The sequence below is a fragment of the Dufourea novaeangliae genome, unplaced genomic scaffold, assembly GCF_001272555.1.
Source record: "Dufourea novaeangliae isolate 0120121106 unplaced genomic scaffold, ASM127255v1 scaffold170, whole genome shotgun sequence".
NCBI lineage: Eukaryota > Metazoa > Arthropoda > Insecta > Hymenoptera > Halictidae > Dufourea > Dufourea novaeangliae.
This window is the reverse complement of record NW_015374081.1, coordinates 203,049-224,371: the sequence shown is the minus strand read 5'-3', so window position 1 is coordinate 224,371 and position 21,323 is coordinate 203,049. Positions and strand designations below refer to the sequence as shown.

General features: G+C 41.0%; 4 protein-coding genes and 1 long non-coding RNA gene across 7 annotated transcripts; all 5 read right to left on the bottom strand.

Annotated features, from left to right (window-relative positions):
- Positions 1-510: 510 nt before the first annotated feature.
- LOC107190719 (ataxin-2-like protein) lies at positions 511-5,716 on the bottom strand. Of its 3 annotated transcripts, none has more exons than XM_015579580.1 (11): positions 5,394-5,716; positions 4,936-5,320; positions 4,352-4,465; positions 4,087-4,195; positions 3,436-3,762; positions 3,110-3,346; positions 2,700-3,030; positions 2,255-2,598; positions 1,682-2,167; positions 1,419-1,599; positions 511-1,283 (listed from the first exon to the last, which is right to left on the bottom strand). In XM_015579580.1, the coding sequence occupies exons 2-11, from the start codon at positions 5,019-5,021 to the stop codon at positions 745-747; spliced, it is 2,754 nt and encodes a 917-aa protein (XP_015435066.1). In that variant the 5' UTR covers positions 5,022-5,320; positions 5,394-5,716; the 3' UTR covers positions 511-744. The 3 variants fall into 3 exon arrangements, with proteins under 3 accessions (XP_015435066.1, XP_015435067.1, XP_015435068.1); XM_015579581.1 differs by having other exon boundaries at positions 1,431-1,599; XM_015579582.1 differs by lacking the exon at positions 5,394-5,716 and having other exon boundaries at positions 4,352-4,502; positions 4,936-4,967.
- A 1,011-nt stretch (positions 5,717-6,727) lies between these two features.
- On the bottom strand, positions 6,728-7,938 carry LOC107190684. Its single transcript, XM_015579531.1, has 2 exons — positions 7,592-7,938; positions 6,728-7,304 (listed from the first exon to the last, which is right to left on the bottom strand). Exons 1-2 carry the CDS (start codon positions 7,865-7,867, stop codon positions 6,990-6,992), a joined length of 591 nt encoding a protein of 196 aa, XP_015435017.1. The 5' UTR covers positions 7,868-7,938; the 3' UTR covers positions 6,728-6,989.
- A 2,053-nt stretch (positions 7,939-9,991) lies between these two features.
- On the bottom strand, positions 9,992-11,186 carry LOC107190695. Its single transcript, XR_001516263.1, has 2 exons — positions 10,883-11,186; positions 9,992-10,771 (listed from the first exon to the last, which is right to left on the bottom strand). It is a non-coding gene; the product is annotated as an uncharacterized LOC107190695 (long non-coding RNA).
- A 4,289-nt stretch (positions 11,187-15,475) lies between these two features.
- On the bottom strand, positions 15,476-16,290 carry LOC107190703. The gene is made up of 3 exons (XM_015579551.1): positions 16,126-16,290; positions 15,760-16,046; positions 15,476-15,664 (listed from the first exon to the last, which is right to left on the bottom strand). Exons 1-3 carry the CDS (start codon positions 16,273-16,275, stop codon positions 15,550-15,552), a joined length of 552 nt encoding a protein of 183 aa, XP_015435037.1. The 5' UTR covers positions 16,276-16,290; the 3' UTR covers positions 15,476-15,549.
- A 2,164-nt stretch (positions 16,291-18,454) lies between these two features.
- Positions 18,455-21,064, bottom strand: LOC107190624 (mucin-21). The gene is made up of 5 exons (XM_015579459.1): positions 20,956-21,064; positions 20,284-20,881; positions 19,431-20,152; positions 18,930-19,314; positions 18,455-18,821 (listed from the first exon to the last, which is right to left on the bottom strand). Exons 1-5 carry the CDS (start codon positions 21,056-21,058, stop codon positions 18,560-18,562), a joined length of 2,070 nt encoding a protein of 689 aa, XP_015434945.1. The 5' UTR covers positions 21,059-21,064; the 3' UTR covers positions 18,455-18,559.
- Between the last annotated feature and the right edge of the window lie 259 nt (positions 21,065-21,323).

Sequence of the window (21,323 nt, the reverse complement as noted above, 5' to 3'; positions counted from 1 at the left end):
AATGTTTACAAAGTAGTACGAGCTATTGCAATTTAAATGTTATTAAATTTTGTAATGGTCACAGTCCCTCTTTGTTTATTTCTTTTCATTTTCCGAGTTGTCGTATAGGCACCACCTATCAATATACGCCTTTTATAAGTATATTCGGTTGCCGATTTCTTTTTCGTATATCGTCGTTTGCTAGAAATAAATCTCTAAAAACATATTTTTATCACTTTTTTCCCCTTTTTGTTAATTATTACATTTAAATTAATAACTCATAGCCTTGGGTGGTGTTAAGCTGCATCGACATATGATTTGCATAATTAGATTAAGATTCGAACATAATATTTGAGGGACGAAACATCACTGCGGGTAGTTCGTAATTAACTAACCCATTCGATAAAGTCACTTTCAAGATGAGAGCAGCACTTTGTTTCACGTTAGTGTAACTTGATCTACTTATAAAATCTATTTTTCATGAAATTATTGTTTGTTCGTTAAATTAGTTTGAAAGATGGATTACCTTTGTTTGGACTGACATTACAATTATGAAGAATAAAAACAGTATGCAGATGTTAAGATAACAAAATGAAACGTCACAGCTGCTTATAGATGTGTATTGATATAATATTGCAAGCAATAAGTGAAAGCTCCTTCGAGTGCCTAATGCCATCATGAAAGTAACTTGAATTTGTAAACCTTAGTCTATTTCTGCAGAATACTAGTAGTTTTCTGTCTTTCTTCATCCATTTTTAATCGCAACTACTGGTTGTGCGGCAAAATCACTGGTATAGTTTGTTGTGCTCCAGGAGGTGGTTGCGGCGGTAGGTATGGCATATGCTGCGGCGGTATCGGTATATGAGGAGGAATTATAGGACACATTATTGGATAACTTGGAGCATGACCTTGGGGAGGTGGTGGAGGATATGTGGGTTGTGGGGTACCAGGTGGGTTGTAAGTGCCTGGCGTGTGTGGTGGATTAGGATTAGCTGGAGAGGGAGTTTGACTCGGTGGTTGTTGAGCAACGTGTGGATGAGGATGCGTATGTGGACCCATGTACGGAATGCCAGGGGCCTGGGGTCCTGGCGAATCATGATGGTGGTAAGGTGAAGCCATATGTGGCGGTGGTGGTGGTGCCTGAACCATGCGTACCATCTGTTGATAAGTCGGTTGACCAGGATAAGGTACCTGGAATGGTGGATGCAGTGGAGCTGGTGCCATTAAAGGCTGCCCAGTTGCCGCTACCACTTGCATCTGAGAAGCTATATCTTGTGCGCGATGTTGCGCATGCATCACTGGCACTAAAATAACCAGAACAACAGACATGTAATATCTACGGTTTATACTTCGAGAGAAAGAATCCACGTATTTTCTAGGGCAATACGAAAAAATGTGAATTAATTTAAATTAAAAAGGTGAAAACAAGATGCGGATACCTAGATACTGACCCTTCCGGAACCTTGTCACGGGTTGTGCCGGTGGTTGACTGAACGCAGTTGGTGGTTGGCTGGTCATAACGTATGCCGGCATAACTACAGTCGCAGGCATCGTTGCTCCAGTATACTGTGGCGTTTGTGGCGTATGCGGTCGACTGGGTGTTGGTGTACTTGGAGATCGCTAAAAATATCCCTCTATTTTATTAACTAATTCTATATTGAATTATGCTTGAAACGTTATATGAGATAACTAATCAGCTCACCGGTGTGAAAGGCTTAGTATTTGGATTAAATTCTTTAGCATTTGGATTCAATGTTGACTTTTTAAAAGCTGTTGTAATCTTGTCGACAGCAGGTTCTTGTGGAGCTTGTGTTGCAGTTGGTGTGATTGCCGGTGTTTGTTGCTGTTGTTGTTGCGATGCTTGAGGTGGACTCGTAGGTCTTACAGGTAACGGTCCCGGTAGTGGTTTACTGGTAGCTACAGTTTCTTCTTGAACTGTTTGATTTTGATGTTGCTGTTGTTGCGGGCTTGGATGTTGTTGTTGTTGTTGTTGCTGCTGCTGCGATGTTGCGTGTTGATGATGTATTTGATTAATTTGTGACGTAGAATGAGACTCCTGTTGATGTTGGTGCTGTTGTTTTCTTGTTACTGGTGGTGCATCTTGTGCTTGTGTATCTGCTAATTTGAAATCCGACGCAAATTGTCGTAGTTCCGAATGTTGTTCCTCTCTGCTGCGGGGCGTTGGCACCTTGACAAATTATATTGTACAATTATTTCAGCAAATTAGAAGATGTTTTGAAACAGTAAGTATTTACAACGAAGAAGATTTTATTACCTTTCTATGATCAGATTTATGTGGAACCATCTCGCATCGTTGTCCTTCAACGGAATTTTGCTGCTGTAAGTGACCATGTTGTTGATGTGACGATTGTTGTTGTTGTTGTTGTTGTTGCTGTTGTTGATGAGATGTATTAACATTCGCTTGAGGAAACGGTGCTGGTGGTGCTTTGTCTGCTTGATACACTTGCTGTCTGCCAGGACGCTCCCGTTTCTCTGCACTTATCTTAGATGTCGACGACTGTTGTTGTTGTTGTTGTTGTTGTTGTTGCGATGGAAAGCTCACTTGTGGTATTGAAGGAGTAACTTGAGATTGCTGTTGCGTTTGCTGCATCACAGGTACTATAAATACCAGAACAAATACTCATTGCATGAATACAATGTAAATAGTTGGCTTCGTTCAGTTAATAATAAATTTTAGCGGAAGTGTTATTTCTCGGTACCTGGTGGTGGTGGTGGTTGCGTTGTCGATGCAGGTACAAATGGTGGTGGAGGATTATTATATGTAACTACTACTCCACTGGGTGGCATTCCCATATTTAAAGAAACTGGATGTTGTACGGAGGGATGAGTGTTTTGCATTCCAATAGGAAGGTTAGAAGATGGGGGAATGTTTACGTTTACATTGGACGGAGGTTGCTGATTAAAAACGTTTTTATTGGTTGTCGCAGGCCCTGGCGAGGGTGGAGGTTCATTAGATCTCATCATTTTCCCACTATTTCCGTTTTTCTTCTTAAGTGGTGGTGGAATATATTTACCCTCATTGGGCCTTACCTAAAATTGCACACAATTAATAGAAAATATCTAATTCTATTCTACTTGAAACATTTACGACTATAGCAATAAACTGCACCACAGCTGCGAATCTTTCCTCTTCGTCGCCATTTTCGAGTTCTAGTCTCACTTTGTGATTTGGTTGCGATTCTATTTCATTTGCTATTTCTGCAGCTTTTTGTTCCTGTTCTTTGTAATCTTTTGTATCTTTTCTTTGAAGCGGTAAAGTGTAAGCAGCCAAAGTTGGTTCATAAGTTGTTTGGACACCATATTTTTGTTCATTTTTACGAAACATATCATTGGCGTCCCAACCATTCTGCAAAACAATTGTATAGTTGAGTGTATTACTCCTATGCTTACACGGATTTGCACCCAATGTTTTTCATCTTTAAATATTATACTCACAGTTGTACCATCCAATTCTAAATCATCTCCATTCATAGTAGCCGGAGGAGCGTCCCAAGGCTCCAACTCTTTTTCGCCAATCACACCATTGTATTTACTAATTGCAGTGTCCGTTTGAAAAGTATCGCGTATAGCATAATCTAGATCAACATCCTTGGCGGACATAGTAATAATATCTTGCGGTTTAAAAATCAATTTTTCTACTACACTCTCCACGCTTATTTTTCCTGAACTTTCTACTCGATGAGCCATTTCTAAGACAACGTCGAATTGGCTGGAGAACGTGCGAAAAATACCTTCGTATACAGAACCATTCAGCGTTTGAATCTGCAGTGACAATAGAAACATACCAAACTGTATGACAAAGAAATTGCAAATGATAAACATTCATCTTAACGTCTTAACATATTTGAGACCACCTGTTTGTAATATTATATACCATTTGTCCATGACCGACATGTTGTGTCATCGGCTAAACTGGTAAGATGTTCCGTGACTCGTATGCTGGGTCAACAGTCTCGAATATGTTAAATATCACATGTTCATAGTGAGGCATTTATGTCAAAAAAATGTGTTCTTTAATCAATATTATTACTATTATTATTATTAAATCATGAGAAAGTATTTTATTTCCCTGATTAATTTCAATACCTGTACAATGTTGCCCACGTGACTGGTTATCGCATGCATAAAATGAGCATTGTTATATACACCTTCTGCAGCAACACATCTTTCTTGCGGACCACGAGCACGTGGAGACCTAAAACAATACAAGATGAAATATGAGTTGCCATTTGGTTTTGAAATTCAAAGTGTAAGATAATAATGACAATACAGAAATGTTAAGAGCAGGCAAAAAGTGTAAAAATCTAAGATTGGAAAAAAAATGATGAATAGAAAGAAAGATGGGGGGTACCTATTAGTATTGGAACGGTTCTTTCTTTTGCTATTCATTCTGCCAGCAGACGAGGACTCTTCGCCACTGGTTGGTGGATTTCTGCCGCCGGTTTGTTGCGGGCCTTCTCGTTTCCTAGTGGGGACCGGAATTTTGACTAATTTCCCGGTCACTGCTCAACGTCAAAAAAATATTTTCGATCAAACGTCCCGATACGGGAGAATGTCGCGATTATTTATTTTACGGTCTCCGGATTAGATGTGGAAAGTTACAATTCGAAATCTCGTTCGACCCCAGAACGATTGACAGGAGGCCGTACTGGCCGTAACAACTATCAACATTCACGATCGGTTTCGAGTCACGATCGTTTGTAGGTTATGCGCGAATGGTACGGTTACCTAAATGCACTCGTTTGCAAAAGTGTAGCACGTGCGTAACTTTCGAGTTCAGAGAGACACGAGAATGCGATCAAAGGAAGCAAGAACACTTGGCATTCGAGGAGACGTACAGGGGATCACGGTGTCTACCCGATACGACACGACACGACACCACACGATACTTGCTAGTGCGTGACGTAACTCCGTTCTTCATACACAGGAAATCACCTTTGTGGAATTTCACGGCGACGGATTTTAGAAATGAACGGTGGTAGCCCTGGACAATGATTTTGGCAACAATATTGTATTTTCATTTAATTAATCAACATGTGGTAAACGATAAAACTTAGCACAAGTCGTCCGATCAACCTGATCCCGGTGACTGTCGTATACAGTCGCCACCTAGTGAGAAATTAATGGACATTGCGATGAAGATCATCCGCAATTCTCTGTCGGGGAACTGATTCTCATCGCGCGTCGTTGTCCCTACCATTATCGCCATCGCCGCCATCACCGCTATCACCGCCTACACTTTGCCCTCTTATGGAAATGGATCTTTAGTTCGTCTAATGTCTACGATGGGTTCATGCATCATCCTCCGTTCAGTTTTTCACTATAATAATATATATGTAAATATAATCCGGATCGTTGTACTTTTTTATAGTTACGTGCATACTTGTGTATACCTTTTGCATTAAGTAGCTCTTTCTTAGTGCACAATATATTACCCATTTGAGATGCGTTTTCTGAATGAACACGAATGTTGAGTTGAAAATTATTGTGAAAACAGAGAATGTTCATTTTCATACTGTTGTATTCGTATTGTTTAAAATGACCGGTCAACTTTTGGAAGTTGACGGGAATGTATGATCCTGTAACTACTGTTACAAATTCTAAAGTAGATGACGATCTTTGGTAATTTGTTCTCCATTTGAACACGATCCGACCCCTCCAGACTCCCTTACAATTGTACATTATATTATTGTATATGATAGACTTGGAATACGATGACCAGCGATACTAATTGTAAGTTGAGTAATGCTGACGTCGATCAAAAGGTTTTCGTGTATCCTTATGGTTCTCGTGATATAAAGTGTGCAATTGTTGAACGATATTTCTCGTTCTGTCGGAAATGAAATTGTCTACTTGGCCCAGCATATTCACGCATCGAATCATCAACTCGAAACCTTTATTTATTCTTTCATCTCTGTTGGTAAGAGTAACCGATTTATCGGTTAGCCGGTTCATTGATTTTCTCAAGGTATTTTCGCTTTCCTTTCCGAATACCCCATCAATGTTCCTTGCAATCGTCTAGTAAAAATATTAATATGAAAAGGAGAAGAAAAAAAAGGAGAAGAGAACATTGTTGGACTTACCATCGAGGTCGCGAGAAGTAGCAGCAACGGTACATTCATTTGATCGAAGAGAAATTTTCTCGAGTTTACACGTATGTGAATAAAGATACATACATATATGTATGTATGATCAATATTGATGAAGCACAAGGTGTGCGCGCACGTATGTATATTCTCAACGAATACGAGCTTTCTGTTGCGATATAACAATACTTTACAGAGATAGATTGAACTTGATCATTGTCGCCGTTCGGCTGGTCACTTTTAAAGAGAGCACGTCTAAATTGTTCTTGCCCGCAATGTTGAACGCTGGGTCGAACGAAAAGAGGATCACCGTGGCACACTACCGATATTCGATCGATCCTTTGATACCGGAATGTTTACAGCGATTCAACGAGTTCGTTCGTGTTTACCGGCAAATATATTTCTTTCGCTCGAACGTTTCTCATTGAAAAGGTATGTGCTGACGTGAGGTATGATGCAGAATTCGTCGAACAAAGAAACAAATATTGAGCAACAACACCATTGGCAACCATAATAAATGTCGAAATGACCTACTAATATTTCTTTCGTAACGTACAATGGTATTTCCATAAAAATACGGTAAACAATAAGGAATCAATTACATGAAGAGTTTGAAACGCTTTGTTGTAAAGTGTATTTTATTTATAAATATAATATGCGATTTGCAAAAAGGTATTATATGTATGTATGTATGTATGTATAATAAAGTGTAAGCGACGAAAAAAACGTTTTCGTAGGAATCGCAAGAGAATACACGTTGATTTTAAAGCAGCAACCACATATGTCCACATGACAATCGAGGTGCTCCCTCCGTTTTCTGTTATGTTGTCAGAAATTCGAACATTAGAAGGGCGTTCGAGGTAAATACTCTCGAGGGCAACGAAAGATCTAACGGAAATTCGCTCAGTTTTTCGGAGCCGCAGCGGCTTGTTGGAGTTGGTTGTTCAAGTTCTGCGTTGCCTGTACTGCAATGTCGATCGCCTGTTTCGTAAACTTTGCAAGATCCTCCTGGACCTTTTCGGAGTGTTGACTCAAAGATTTTGCGGCGTTATCGGATTCCTTGAGCATTGTTTGAACTCCTTGCTGAAATTTCGCTTGCAAATCGGCTACCTGTTGCTGAGCGTTCGGAATTCCGCTACTGATGTCGTCGACGACTTTGCTCAATTTGCCCTTTACGTCGTTCCACATCCTTTCCAATTCGGGACTTTTGGTTTTCACCTAAAAATCGAACGAGAAAGTGGGTTCATTAATTTTCCTCCTTACCGTTTTACGGCCAATTCTGCACCAGTTTTCTCGTATCGCGATCTATTCTCTCGATTCTTACGCGTCTAATATACATACATATTTCTAGCAGAACAGTAAAGACAATTGCGAAACGAAAGCATACATTTCACAATTTTCTATGATTTTAAATATTCTATCGTAAAAAGAATAGTCGTTAATAAATTTACGCCGCCCTTTCAGGGCCACTGAATCACATGGAAATGAAAGTGATGCTAAATTACCTCTTCGGTAATGTTGTTCATGTATGTTTGGACATTGGTTACGAAGTCGGTTGTTTGCTCCTTGACAGTTTTCACGAGAGTCTCTTGATCGGGCAAATTCAATCGTTCCTGGATTTGTTTGGCCATATTGTTGATATTCGTTTGAGCCTGGGTAATCAGTTCGTTCAGCTGAACTTCGGGGGATCCTTGGGAATTGGTGGTGGCAGTGTTGGTCGGCACAACTTTAGCCTCCGATAGCATCGCTACGGCTAACACGATCGCGATGATGCTCTTCATTTTTCTCTGTTTCTGTGAATTCTTGAAACAATCAGAAACTGACTGATGCGCCAGCGACCGGAGCTACGAGTTTTATAGGCGATCCTTATCGAGGGTGCACGAGGGCACACTGCCGCGACTATCTTGCTCCGACGTCAATGAATCGTGATTTTTGCATCCCTCTCGAGCTGCCTTGGATAGAAAGAAACTACAGTAAGACGCAGTCGCTGTTGCTTCGTTTCTAAAATCGAGTGGATTGTTCTTCGAGTGTAAGTATAAAATCATGTCATATATATGTTCTACGTTGCGTAACATTACATCAGAGATATGTACTTATGGTAGCAGCTACTTACATGTTCGTTTAAACGAGTTACTTTGCATTATTTTGAAACCATGAATTACAGTTTGAATCTGAAAAAAAGATCGATAGTACAGAATGCATTGCGTGCGTTTGCTTTCTAAATAATTAAACATACAGATTTTCGATTTCAGACCGATGTTCGAAAGTCAAAGGTGAAGGCAAGATCAAAATTATCTTGAATTTGGTCCGCGATACGACATCGTGTTCGTTGTTTCAGGAAATCGCTTGTAATTCGATGTTCTAGAAAATAGTGTGAGATTACGATTCTGGTATTCGTGGTTTCTCGGTAAATAAAGATTCTCATAGAAAGCTACGTCAAGGGGGCAAGGTTCCGTGGAAAAATCTACGTCCATGCACTTGTTAATTTTGTTTGATAATGCTGAGCATAAACGTTCTTCGATGTTCGCAGGGAACACCCAGTTTATCTATAGGTACACATACATATAAATACATTGTACATACACACACGAGGAAACTTGGCTTCCACTAGGGGAAAAGGTAATGTAGGGGAAGGGCCTCCTACCACTTGGTATTGGGAATTATTAAAATTTATGCCAAATTAACATTCGGTTTAACATTTATTTTAGTAGTTGAAATAAATTTATCAAGTGGGGTGGGAGGCCCTTCCTCTTCGCCACTTTTTCCCCTAGCGGAAGCCGAGTTTGCTGATATCAAGTGGGGTGGGAGGCCCTTCCTCTTCGCCACTTTTTCCCCTAGCGGAAGCCGAGTTTGCTCGTGAGGGTACATATTCTATTATATGTATATGTACATGCATAGACGCGTGAATGTGGATATATGTACGCGTTCTTCAAATCCGCCGCGTCTATTACCTACTTATGCGTAGGCGCGTGGCTGTATCCGTATATCCACGTATGTATGCACGTCTGTGTACAATACGATCAGTTTTATGACCTTTCAACGTTTCCATGAAATGTTCAAATTATTAGATAATATCATGTGTGTATCATGATGAATACCATACTCATAGTACCGTCTGGTGGCGAAAAAGTACCTACATAGTATACATACAATGTAGGTACCTACTGTCCTAGCAATGCGATGATTTTCGTAAAAGCCGACTAAAAGGAAAAGTAACTAGAGACAAGCTCAAAAGGGTTTTACAACGTCCAAAACACGAATAGAACAGAAATAGAACTACAAATCCGTGTTCTCATGGTCAACATGTGCAAAATTGCCAGCAACGAATGACAAAAGTTCTCTAAAAAACCATAGGCATCTGTTTCCACATTTGACTTGGGGTTTGCAGGCAACGCCAGCTGACAAAATGGTAAAGCAAATTGGCAAAATGTCTTGCAACATGACCTATGTAAAATTGAGGGCAAAACCGGAACAAGGTTTGCGCAAGCCAATTAGCTACATGTGTTGCTGTCAATTTGCTGGCAGTGTGCGTGAAAGTTGTTTATAGCAAATCTTGCATGACTTACAAGGTAGCGAATATATAGATATACATACCTTTATAACAAGCATTGGAGAAAATTTGCAACAACAGGTTCGCCTGATCGGGTACTTACATATACATATGTAAGTATAATGTTGTACCAAAAAATCATTTAATTTTACATGAATATATTCAAGGTGTAACTCTGGTGTAACGTCGAAAATTGCTAGTATATCACATTGTATGTGTACACTGATGATACTAGTTACAATGTTATTAATTGCAGACATGTTGTCTAAAACGCGACATTCACGTAAGACCGACAAACTATCGGATTTGGTCAGAGGGCAAAAGTCTGGGTTACGCAAATAGAAAAATAAAGAAGTAAAACTATCCGGCGACATGCATTAATTTTTGTGTTTTATTTTCATAATTTCTAAATCTTACAAATACATTACGTAACGATAGTCAGCGATTAATCGGCCGATGTGTAATTTATATTCCGATAAAGTAAAGTATCATTTTTTTATCTCGATGTCCGTGTCAAAGTTGACGCTATTTTCAAGAAACGTGCTAGTGCTTGTATGGGCATATACATACATACATATTACATACATAACATACTCTAGACGCGACAAGAATGACGCAACGTTACTCGCGAACAGAGTTTAAAGAGCAAAAAGAAAGTCGAACTCAACATCGAATCGTGTGGCATCGAATTGGCTCGATATTCGAAATCTCGAGAAAATCTTTACACTGTAAGTAAGCTTGTAGCTGGGAAAATGTCGTACGCAAAAAAAAAAATCGCATCACGCGTGCCAAAGTTATATGTATAGATTTCATGAGCTGCGTATACCTATACATATGCTGTACATATGTACGTAAATATAATATAGGTAGTATATTTTTGCACGGAACGATGAATTTACTAATCATGAAGTTTTTCTCCAATTTTCTCTGCTTCCTTACGAATATTCTCGCCGGCTTGGTTCAGAAATGACTTCGCTTTTTCGATGGTGTCGCTGAAGTTTGTTTCGTTCATCCATTGGCCAACTTTCTCGTGTAGAGTATCGGACGCGGTATTCCACGCTTTTTTCACCTGGTCCGTTAGATTGTCCAACTCACTGACCGTAATTTGTGGGGCCTCATCTGGCACGGGATTCGCCTAAACGGATAATCCGATCGGTAAATTTCAATATCGATTGTTATTTCTGATTCTGTTAATGACAAACGCACCGTCTCAATATCTATCGTTCAGAGAAAATCGTGTAAATACCTGGAATACGTAAAACAGGCAGACCAAGAGGATGACGGAGAAGAAAAGTCGAGCCATGTTACGATCGTTTCCTTTCCTAGAAGTGTCTAACGTGTGGCGGTAGGATAGTTTCTGTCGGAGGAACAGCGACAAACTGCTTTATTAGAAGCAGTGTCCGAACAGCGGTACTACGATGAAACGAATTAAGATCAAAGATCACGGTAATAGCCACTGACTCGTGTCTATACACACTGGCGCGTTGCTCTCGATTTCTTTCTTGTCGTCTCGTCGAGCAATGCCGCAGCCGTCTAGTCGTTGTACTTGCTCGCTGGGAACTGAATTAAATTGCTTACCGACCCGAACACCTGCTTTTATCGCCTCTAATTATCCCGTGTCTCGTCATGAATTGCATTTTCATCGACGATTTGTCTACGCTCGCCGGAAATTGCGTAATCTCCATGCCTCTGTTTTCTCGCCTCCTCTCTAACACCACGAAGCTCCGTGTTCCGGATTTGATAGACGGTATCTAATCTGCTTAAAAATTCGCGCAAAAAACGACTCTTCGAAATTTTGCAATGCAAATGTCTGTGAGTAAAGAAGAAAAATGTTAAATCAACTTTACGAACTATAGCTCTATCGCGACGCAGATGAGTCACGCATAATTGTCTGCAGAACGCTACATTCAACGTAAGTATCATAGAAAACGTCCGGGCAATCAGAAAGATTTAATCGGCTTCCCTGTTGTTTTACATTTACTTACCGCAAACAATTTTTTCGCTTCTAAATGTGTCTACGTTTCAGCATCGTATCAATTGCGGTCGAAGGTGTTTTTTTTTTTTTTTTTAAATCCTTTCTTTCTCCACGGTTTTCCTGTCAAGTCCGATAGACGAGGCCCCGGCAAAAGCGAGTAAACAAAAAGTTTGATTCGCCGATTACCGATAGATAGGTAGCCTACAGTGCACAGCTTTCAGGAACAAGTAAACATAATATCGTTTCGGCGACTTCAACAATTTTATTAAGCATATTTACGTATAAATAATAGGTATGTATGTACATAACGCGATGTTGCAAGCCTCGTGTGTATACGATTACGAGACTGCGTATCGATTTCTCGAAGACATCGCTCTCACACCGTACTAGAGCAATCGCAATAGTTGCTGGCATGCTGGCTTATTAAAATCTCGGGATCGAATGTGCCAAATTGTCACGGCCTTATGAGCACCTTTAATGGCTGCGATCACTGGGCCGATGTCGTACGCATTGAAGTTAATCGGAGCGAGCCTGTTGAATACGTGTCCAATCAGTCCATTGCCGACTCTAGGAAAAATAACGATTATGTCACCCGGAGATAGAGGACCGTCATTAATGGCCCGTGCAATTTCGTTCGCAGGAAGCTGCAAGGATGCACCGTTGTTGTTCAAAACATCGTTAAAATTCGATAGCGAGGGCAAGAACGCTGATGTACCGCAAAGACCAGAGTTTCGAGCAAACGATGGTACCGACGACGGGACGATATTCAGTTTACGAGAGTCCAAAGTCTCCTGAAATCCATTCGATGCTGGTATTAACGCGAAATTATCGTATCGCGGATAGGAATAGAGATTCTTCGAGACAAACTTTAAGTATGTCTCGTAAAGCGATCGGTGATCTGGCTGTGACTGCTGCGAGGACCACGATGTAGTTCGCGTCGGCGAGAAATAACCGAATGGGTTGACATTTCCAGCGACGTTTTTACGGTTTAACGCTTCCTTTTCCGCTCCATTAGGAATTGCTGGAGAGACGAGAGATGTTTCCGTGTATCTCGACGGGTATAAAGAACCGATAATGTGTTGGGATCGCGGCGAAGGGTTTGTTTTCGTGAAACGGGACGAATAGTCGGATCCAGGAGAATTGGTCGAGGCGTCTGTATTAAAGTCTGTTCTTCTCGGTAGGAAGTCCGGAATCGGTAGTAGATACGGGATAATGCTGTCTTGTACGGTCGACGTGGGATATGGAATCGATACGAATGGCGTAAACGACGACGACGACGACGACGACGACGACGCCGCATCTGTGGTAGAGGAAACGGAAGAAGATTGCGCCGATGGATCGGTGGTTGAATCGGTTTGAGAAGTTGTTTCCGGTAGAAGCGAGGAAACCGGCACGCGAGAAGGGGGTTGTGTAGCCATAGCCATAGTACTATATGTTACGGCTGTTACGTCGTCGATGGGAACCGTGTTGTAAGTTGTCGTATTCGAAGGAACCGGTTCGGATTCCGAGGAGTGACTCGTAAATACGTCCGAGGGTACTCCCATTGTAGAAGCAGTGGACACAGAATCGTCGGCGGTACTGATCGGTGAAGTTATTGGATTACGAGCGGTGAATCCGACCGAGTTCGGAGCATTGTTCTCGAGCGTTGACAAGTAACGAATAGAAATCGGCGAGCGAGTAAAAGTTGTTGAGAGTATTGACACCGGCGACGAACCGGACGAACGGCCAGGCGGCTCGTCCTCTCCAAGAAACGATGGCGTTGCTGCAGACAAAAGAACGTCCAACGGACCCTGATTCGTGAATATACCAGAATGTCCTATCGTGGGCTCCTCTGTCGGCGTCTCTGTCTGCTGCGTATCCACCGAATTAATCCCACATGGTGTCGAGAAAGATCGATCTGAACTCGAGGGTAATCGATGCATGTTCTGCCAGATACACGTAGGCGTTGAACACAACGGAAGATTCGGAAGATGTATCGTCGTGGGACTTTTCTGAACGTCCGACAAGAAACTTTCCAGAAAAGTATCCACCAGTTTTTTTACGACTATTAAAAATCGATGTACCGACTCTCGGACGGAACTTTTCTGTAACAACGATTCCACCAACGAAGTCGTCTTAACGGACAGCGGTGCGGTTTTCCCTTCGAAGCAATCCGACAAATATCCAGAAAGTAGGTTCATCGCCTCTTCTTTCGCGGTTACGATTTCTTCTCGTAGTTTAGTCAAAATATCTACGACAGGATGGTGACCTGGCTCGAAGTACTCGAAAAGTCCTTCGATACGAATGAACAAATTCTCAACAGCGATTTTCAGTCGATCCCAAGTTTCTCGAATGTCGCCGCTTACAGGAACATATTTTTCGATGATACCGAATAATATTTTCGGAAAATTCGACGATAGGCTTTCGAGACTGTTGAAAAACATCTGAAACCGTGCAATACCGCATTCTATAGTTTCGACCAGAGCGCTGTCAGACAGGAGATTCTTTAACGAAATCACATTTTCCCCTAAGTTTTCTATATCCAGTAGTGACTTCGATCCAAGCTCGCAATCAGACTTGAAATTTCGAACAGCTATCACCATGTAGTGCACGAGCTTCTCTATTTCGCAGAAAATTTCGAGCAACATCATTCCAGGCATACGATCGTGTGCAAACTTTGAAGTCTCCAGCTCGCAGGACAGATTCTTCAGTTGTTCTAATGTTAACAAGGACGAGTCAGGTTCCGCCGCTCCCGCGTACGTAGACTCGGTCACAGGAAGCTCGGGGGACATTGAATTTGTTACGTAACGCTTCGACACCGAGCTCGATTCATCCGTGATGTTCTAGAAGCATTGCGTTTTCCCCGATCAGTTGTTCTCTCGTTTTACCTACTTTTTACCTGCTTAATTTTACCTGGTTCGTATCATCTTCGACTACTCTTCCCGGAACCAACGGATTTTCATCCTCTCTCGTTACGTTCGCAAACCTTCGTAGAGTTTTCCAAGGTTCCCCCGTGTCAAGTACCTACAGCAGCGAATAAGTAAAAATAAGGAACGATATTATTACCAGTAGATGGCAAACAATGTTATTGCAGTGAACCACGCGTAAATGAATCGTATACACAAAGCGATAGATAAAAAGTCACATTACCGCAACTGTTCCTGTCGATACATCTTGGTTTCCTTCTGTCGACGATTCAAAAGCTCCTGCACTGTCCGGTAAATCTTCCTGACGAGATCCCAACGAGAAATCCGTCGTTGTTTCGCGAGTTGTACTTGTCTCTGTGTCAACTAACCGACTTTCATCGGCAAAACTCAGGCTAGCGGTGAATATTATCACCGATAGGAGGCTGACTATACATCCGTTCGACATAATTCCTACCGGAGGAGAGACTCGCTGGTTTCAGACGATCGAGGTGCCTTCATATAGGAGCAGGACTGATATCAGGTATCACACAGGGCATCACGTGCGTCGCGAGTCGTGAGCAGTTTCGGCAACATGGAAGATTGCGCGTTACAGGAATCAACGACGGACGCGATACCGTCGATCCGAACAAGATTTTACTTTCGCCGAACCATTGAAACATTATCTACGGTGACTCGAAGAAATCTGCCGACGAGCACGTATTTAATTCTTCGGCCGATTATTCGTATTCAAAGACCAAACTGCGAAGCCGATTAACGAAATACCTTAGAAATATTGAGTACCTTCTCACAGCTGTGCAATACACCCGTGGAAATGGGTTTATATAGGTACAATAATTATGTTTTCCTTAATATTTCAAACAATCGCCTACAATCGTTCTTGCGTTCACGCTGGATTCTTAAGTCTCGCAGAACTGCGGGAAGAGATTGGTTTCGACGAATTGGTTAATGAATCGATTTTATTCACATTGAACGCATAGGAATTTCTTTCATTTCAGACTCGGTACATGTACATTCAAGGTAGCTTATCCATATTCAGCATCGATACGCTTGTGATACCTCGCAAGCTGGAACAAGTACTCGATCGACTCGTGTAGCGAGTCCCCTCAAACGTTGAACGTATCTTTCTGTAGGTTGTTCGGACGTGATTCTAAAAAATCGAAGAAAGACAACACACGGTTCGATGGTATTTACAAGAGAAACGAACATTGGAAAATTGAACGGGTAATTTAACGTAAAACTTACTCTTTGCTCGTGATTGGAATGTTAACGGAAAAATTATAATATTTCGAGGGGGTTGGCGTGTCTTCTGCAGGAGGAACGTAGGTGCTGTACGCGTACGTTTTTCCCCGTAATCGTAATACGTCGTCATCTACGATGATCCTTTCTGATGGCGATGACGTAGTAGGACACGGTGCATCTATCGCAATTGGATATTCAACGCGGCGACGAGGTTCCACGTACATCTCCGAAACAACTCGAAAATCTAGCGACAATGGTATTTTCTGTTCCGGCATCGCTGGCTTTGGCCCCTGAAATAATTATGCCATTCGATTCCCTCCGACCAGATTTTCTTCTGTACGGGGTATTGTCGTTAGTTTACACGTTTACCTCGATCCTAATTGGAAATTGCCGTGATGCGATACATGGTTCACCGTACGTCACCACCTTAGGCCTATCGTAGACGTAGCTGTAACAACATCGGAAATTCGAAATCGAATAAACGCCGATCAAAAACCAGATCACTGTTCCTGAATACATGACCGGTATCTTGAAATCGAGACTACGATTAAGTTGCAGACGACGATCGCACCACTCTTAATATACGGTCGATCGAAAATAATTTCGCTTCCTGTTTATCGGCGTACCAACCGGTCAGATTCAGTTCCTGTCACATCATTTTGTCAATCGCACGTAAACAAAAGCGAACGACCTACCGTAGAAATTTCACGGGTCTCGGGTATCGTTCACGGAAGTTACAAGTCTCGGATGTTGTTTACGAAAAATGAGATGAAACCGCACGTACCGGACGCTACGAGATTTAAACACGCGTGCAAAAAAAGTCTTATACCGTTCAATGTGGAAAATCATAACGCTCCCCACTCCCACTAGCCAGCTGCCTTCACAAGTAAGTTGAAATGTTTACAAAATCCTCCGTCGAGAAACTGCTTCATACGGTTAATACATATCGCTTTCGACAGACTTTCCTCGCGTGTTGAAAATCAAACAAAATGTACTTACTATATTCCGTAGAGTAGGAAGCATTAACGTTCATGATACAGCAAAAAAGGACGTAATTACATTTTCCGTACGATTTCTGTCATTGCATGATTCTGAGAAAAAAGATTATGGATAATCGCCGGACATGCATGCATACATACATGTAGGTACTACAGTTATGTATACATATATTGTACATATATACATGTACCTACGTATGTATACCTACTACAATACTTAGCTCGTATGTCTGTTCGCGTTAATGTTTAATAATATCGAGAGTGTCCGTTATCCTATGACAGACGATAGTAAGATCGATGACAAGGAAATACCATCGTACTATCGTGACACTTTATTGCAAGTAGAAATGATGGTTACGCATGTTATTAGTTAATCCAATACAAATCTTCTCAAACGTTCACAAAGGCATTTTGACGGTTCTCCCTCGAATTACACTCGAATTACACTCGACTCTGCATACAAAATTCATCTATTGTGGCGAGTCAAACAAAAATAGTCTTTTCAGTTCAATGTACTTTCGTAGCTCTGCGACAGTTCAAGTTCAAAGAAATACCGTTTGAAATATTTCAATAAAATGCAAAAAGCCCTGGCATTCCTAGCATTCGCCGGCTCGCAAAACCATACATATACTGTACTCAAATTACTCTTGTACTTTATTCTGGTATACGATAAAACAACAACGCTTCGATGTTCTGTACGGTTTTAATACATTTCTCTAATACGCCAAATTTCCATTAAAGAAAAATGAGTTTATATTATTAGTTGTTAGAGTTCAGTATGTTATTGCAAACTGTATACCGTTGTTAATGCTTGGTAAGTTCAAACTAGTACACAACGCCATTATGTATTTCCGGAAATTAGTTGATTATCAGTGCCGTCGATCGGTAAACTCGAGTCATTCGTCCGACGTTTCCAAGTCTTTTATGGACTGAGAATGAAGAATGAAAGTGGTCAAGGGATAATGGTATGCGTCGTGCGCGAACATTAACGAGAAGCTTAATCCGAAAAATAATGTTGTCTACCGCTTCGACGATTGCCTTCTCCATCTCTTCCACGTATAATATGTATATGTATGCGTGAAAAACGGATTTTTCGAGGGAAATACATAAAGTGACCATTACTTTATCGTACGATAGATCCTATTAAATATTGCTTATCTATTTTTGTCCAATTTCTAAATAATAATGATGTAACGTCCATATCTATTTTATTGTTAGTAAACTAGTCTGCGGTGTTTGGTGTTTGTACTAAAAATTACCTTTCCCCGCATTAAAGTGCATTTTACGAGGCGTTGACAGGTTCGCTTACACCACCGAAGCCCAAACCTTAGGAGCATCGTAAATCTCGATATACATATGTACATATGTACATATAGCAAAGGCGTAACAGATGCTAGAAACCATTACGTTTATTTCGTCTCTTCTTTTCTATGTCATGAACCCTTTCAAACTACGCCAAGTTAATATTTTCGTTTGCAAAACGAACTAAAAGTATGTGTAGGTATGTACATATTTCATCCTATACCTCCGCATACTTCTTCATATATGTATATGACGTACATTACACGAATGATGATTTATGTTACAGATGTACACACGAACAATGTATCAATTTTTCTTAATACTAATATCATTAAAGCTAAGGTTCTCGTTGACACAGGATAGAAAAACAGAAATACTTCGAACTTTCATTCACGATCGTTTATTTGTCATGTACATTGCTCAAAATAGGTATACAGAAGGCAGTGGTTATTAATATAAATTACAACCAGATACTTCCAATACCATCGATATTAACTGTTGAATCAGATCGCACATGGTCCCACTCTAGAGGGATTTGTTCGCTGAAACTCTATATTTTCACGGATTTCTCCGGTACCAGAATTTTCAAAGGCATCTCTTGGTACATCTTGTTGAATCATCACTGTACCTGGAATATAGTCTGGTATCGGTGGACCTAATGGACCACACGGTTCTTCCATGCTATCATTAATTTCTCCATCGATCATTTCGTTATAGCCTCTTGAGTTCGTGTAGGTTACACCTACTGGTGCATAACCTAGATCTCTGTAAGTGGTTAACGCGTTCATTAGTTAGCATACATTTCATTTTTCCCGCGGAGAGCACCTGCCTCCCAGAAATTTGAACCCTTTCATTTTGAAATAGCAAACTTACTTGTAAGTCATTAAACCTTCGGCAATTTGATCCGGGGTTTCTTCTTGCGTTATACTCTCGCGTTCGATCGCTTCAAGTTCCGCGAGTTTTGCTTCTTCTCGTTCATCATAAGAACCAATAACAACAGTTCTTGGCGGTGCTAATTTTAGTTCTACGACAGGTTTCTCGACTGTAACGAGTCTTTCTTCTGGAATATCTATTATTTTCTTCTCAATCTTCGCGTCGTTTGGAACTGTGCGGTGACCAAAGGATAATTTGTCTTCCGGTACAAACTGTTTTCCTTGTCTGTAAATTACATTTGGAGCTCGAAGGTTTTTGTACGCAAGAGTAAGGGACACTGCGTCTGCCGGCATTTCTGGATACGAGTAGTCCACTTGACTCTCATCTAACAAACACACGAACTTTCAGTTGTAAGATACATGTATACATTCAGAAATATTAATAACTATGATAATAAAAATTTTCAATTCCGTGCATGCAACTCACGCCTTGCCAACATACCTGTATCATCGTCGAAACAATTTGAAGAATCGCTACTTATAGTTATTCCCGCGTACTGTTTTTGCCCACTCGCAGTGTTTGAGTTAGTATATACCAGAGGAGGTACACCATATAATCTAGAATCTGAGCGAGTAAGAGATCCAGAGTTTAACTTTCCATACGTTCCCGTTTGGGATTCACCAAATGTTACAGAATTCAAATTTCCAAATAGCCCGGATCTGGCTCCGCTAAATGGCCCAGGAACTGCTCCGCTAACTGCTCCGCTAAATGATCCTAATCTGGCTCCGCCAAATCTTCCAGAATTAAAATTTCCGAATAGTCCAGCTCGGGTCCCGCTGACTGTTCCAGAATTTAAATTTCCTAATGATCCTAATCCAGAGTTGCTGAACAGCCCAGAAGCTGAGTCAGTAGCAGCATTATTTCTTCCACAAGCTGTTGCGATAAACGTTTCGGAATCTGACCCGCTGGAGGGACCAGAATTTTGACTTCCGTACACAATAGGACTAGAACCGTCCGTTGCATCCGTAGAACTGGATATAATTGCTCTACTGGTGGTTTCTCCAGTATGCATATTTACGCAAACTTCATACGGTTCGGGAGTATTACATCTGTTACATACAATTTTCCCTGGATAAGCTGGTGTTACTCTAGTTTTTTCAATTAGCTTTCCACTGCGAGAATCGAATGGAAGTGGGTAACATAAGTCGCCGATTGGTGAAAAACTGTGGAAGAAAAATTCAATGTAAAATGGTCTTATACATATCATATGCATGTCAATAATTCCGAAACCATTGTAAATCATTAAGTATATTACTCTAACGTTCAACTGGGAAAGTTAAAATCTATTAAATACCTGGGTACAATATTGCCCTCGGAATTCGTTGAATCGTCAATTTCTAAAGACTCCAACGTTTGCTTGTTACAGCCACAGCCAGAATCACTCTGACTAGAAGTATCCAAAGGGGATGTAACATCGGCATAAGCAACAGATGGTACGGAGGAACTTGGTTGACTGCTGCTACTATATGTAATAGTCCCACTGTTGCTGTATGTATCGGCATTACTGTTACTCGGTGTATTAGAGTCAGTGTTGCTGTATGTAATTATGCCACCATTATTATATCCAACTGAACTGCCACCGCTGTATGTATTGGAATCACTGTTGCTGCATGCACTAGAGCTACCACTATTCTGTGTAATGGTGTCGGTGTTACTGCTGATGTAAGCATTGGGCTGCACATTATTATATGTAACAGAGTTACATCCACAGCCGCTTTGCGTATTGGTGTAATCATTTTGAGATGTACCAGTCGATACGACTATACTGTTCCGTGCAGCAGCAGCAGCAGCAGCAGCAGCATCATTAATTTCTTGAGGTGAAACATAATAGGTCGGTGTTGGTAATTTTGCAGCTTTCACGACAGTTTGGCTGCAGGTGCAAGGGTTTGTACCTATCCCAAAAAGAGTTCGAATAGTCAGTTTTAAATTAAAGTTTTGTCATTCGTAACACAATTTAACCGTGTACCTGATCCTAAGTCTCCACATGTGCACGCCTGCTGTTGTCCCTGAACGATAAACGAATATGCTACCGTTAGGACGAGAACGTTGTACAGAGCTGACGACTTCATATTGTCGAGGATATTTCTTCTCTGCTTTAACCCTCATTCTGATTGCTTTATATACCTGAAAATGTTACGAATTCGAAAAGAAATTGCGCAATCTGTCAATGTCAATCACATTTCCTGTTATACTTGAACACACTTCTGAAACTTCCTGCATTCGAAAGTTAATATGGAGAAGTCAAATGATTGTCACATGGCAAATTTGTTTGTTTAAATATCGATATAAACATAATTCAGTCTGTATCCGGATCTCTTAAAACTTTCTTCAAGG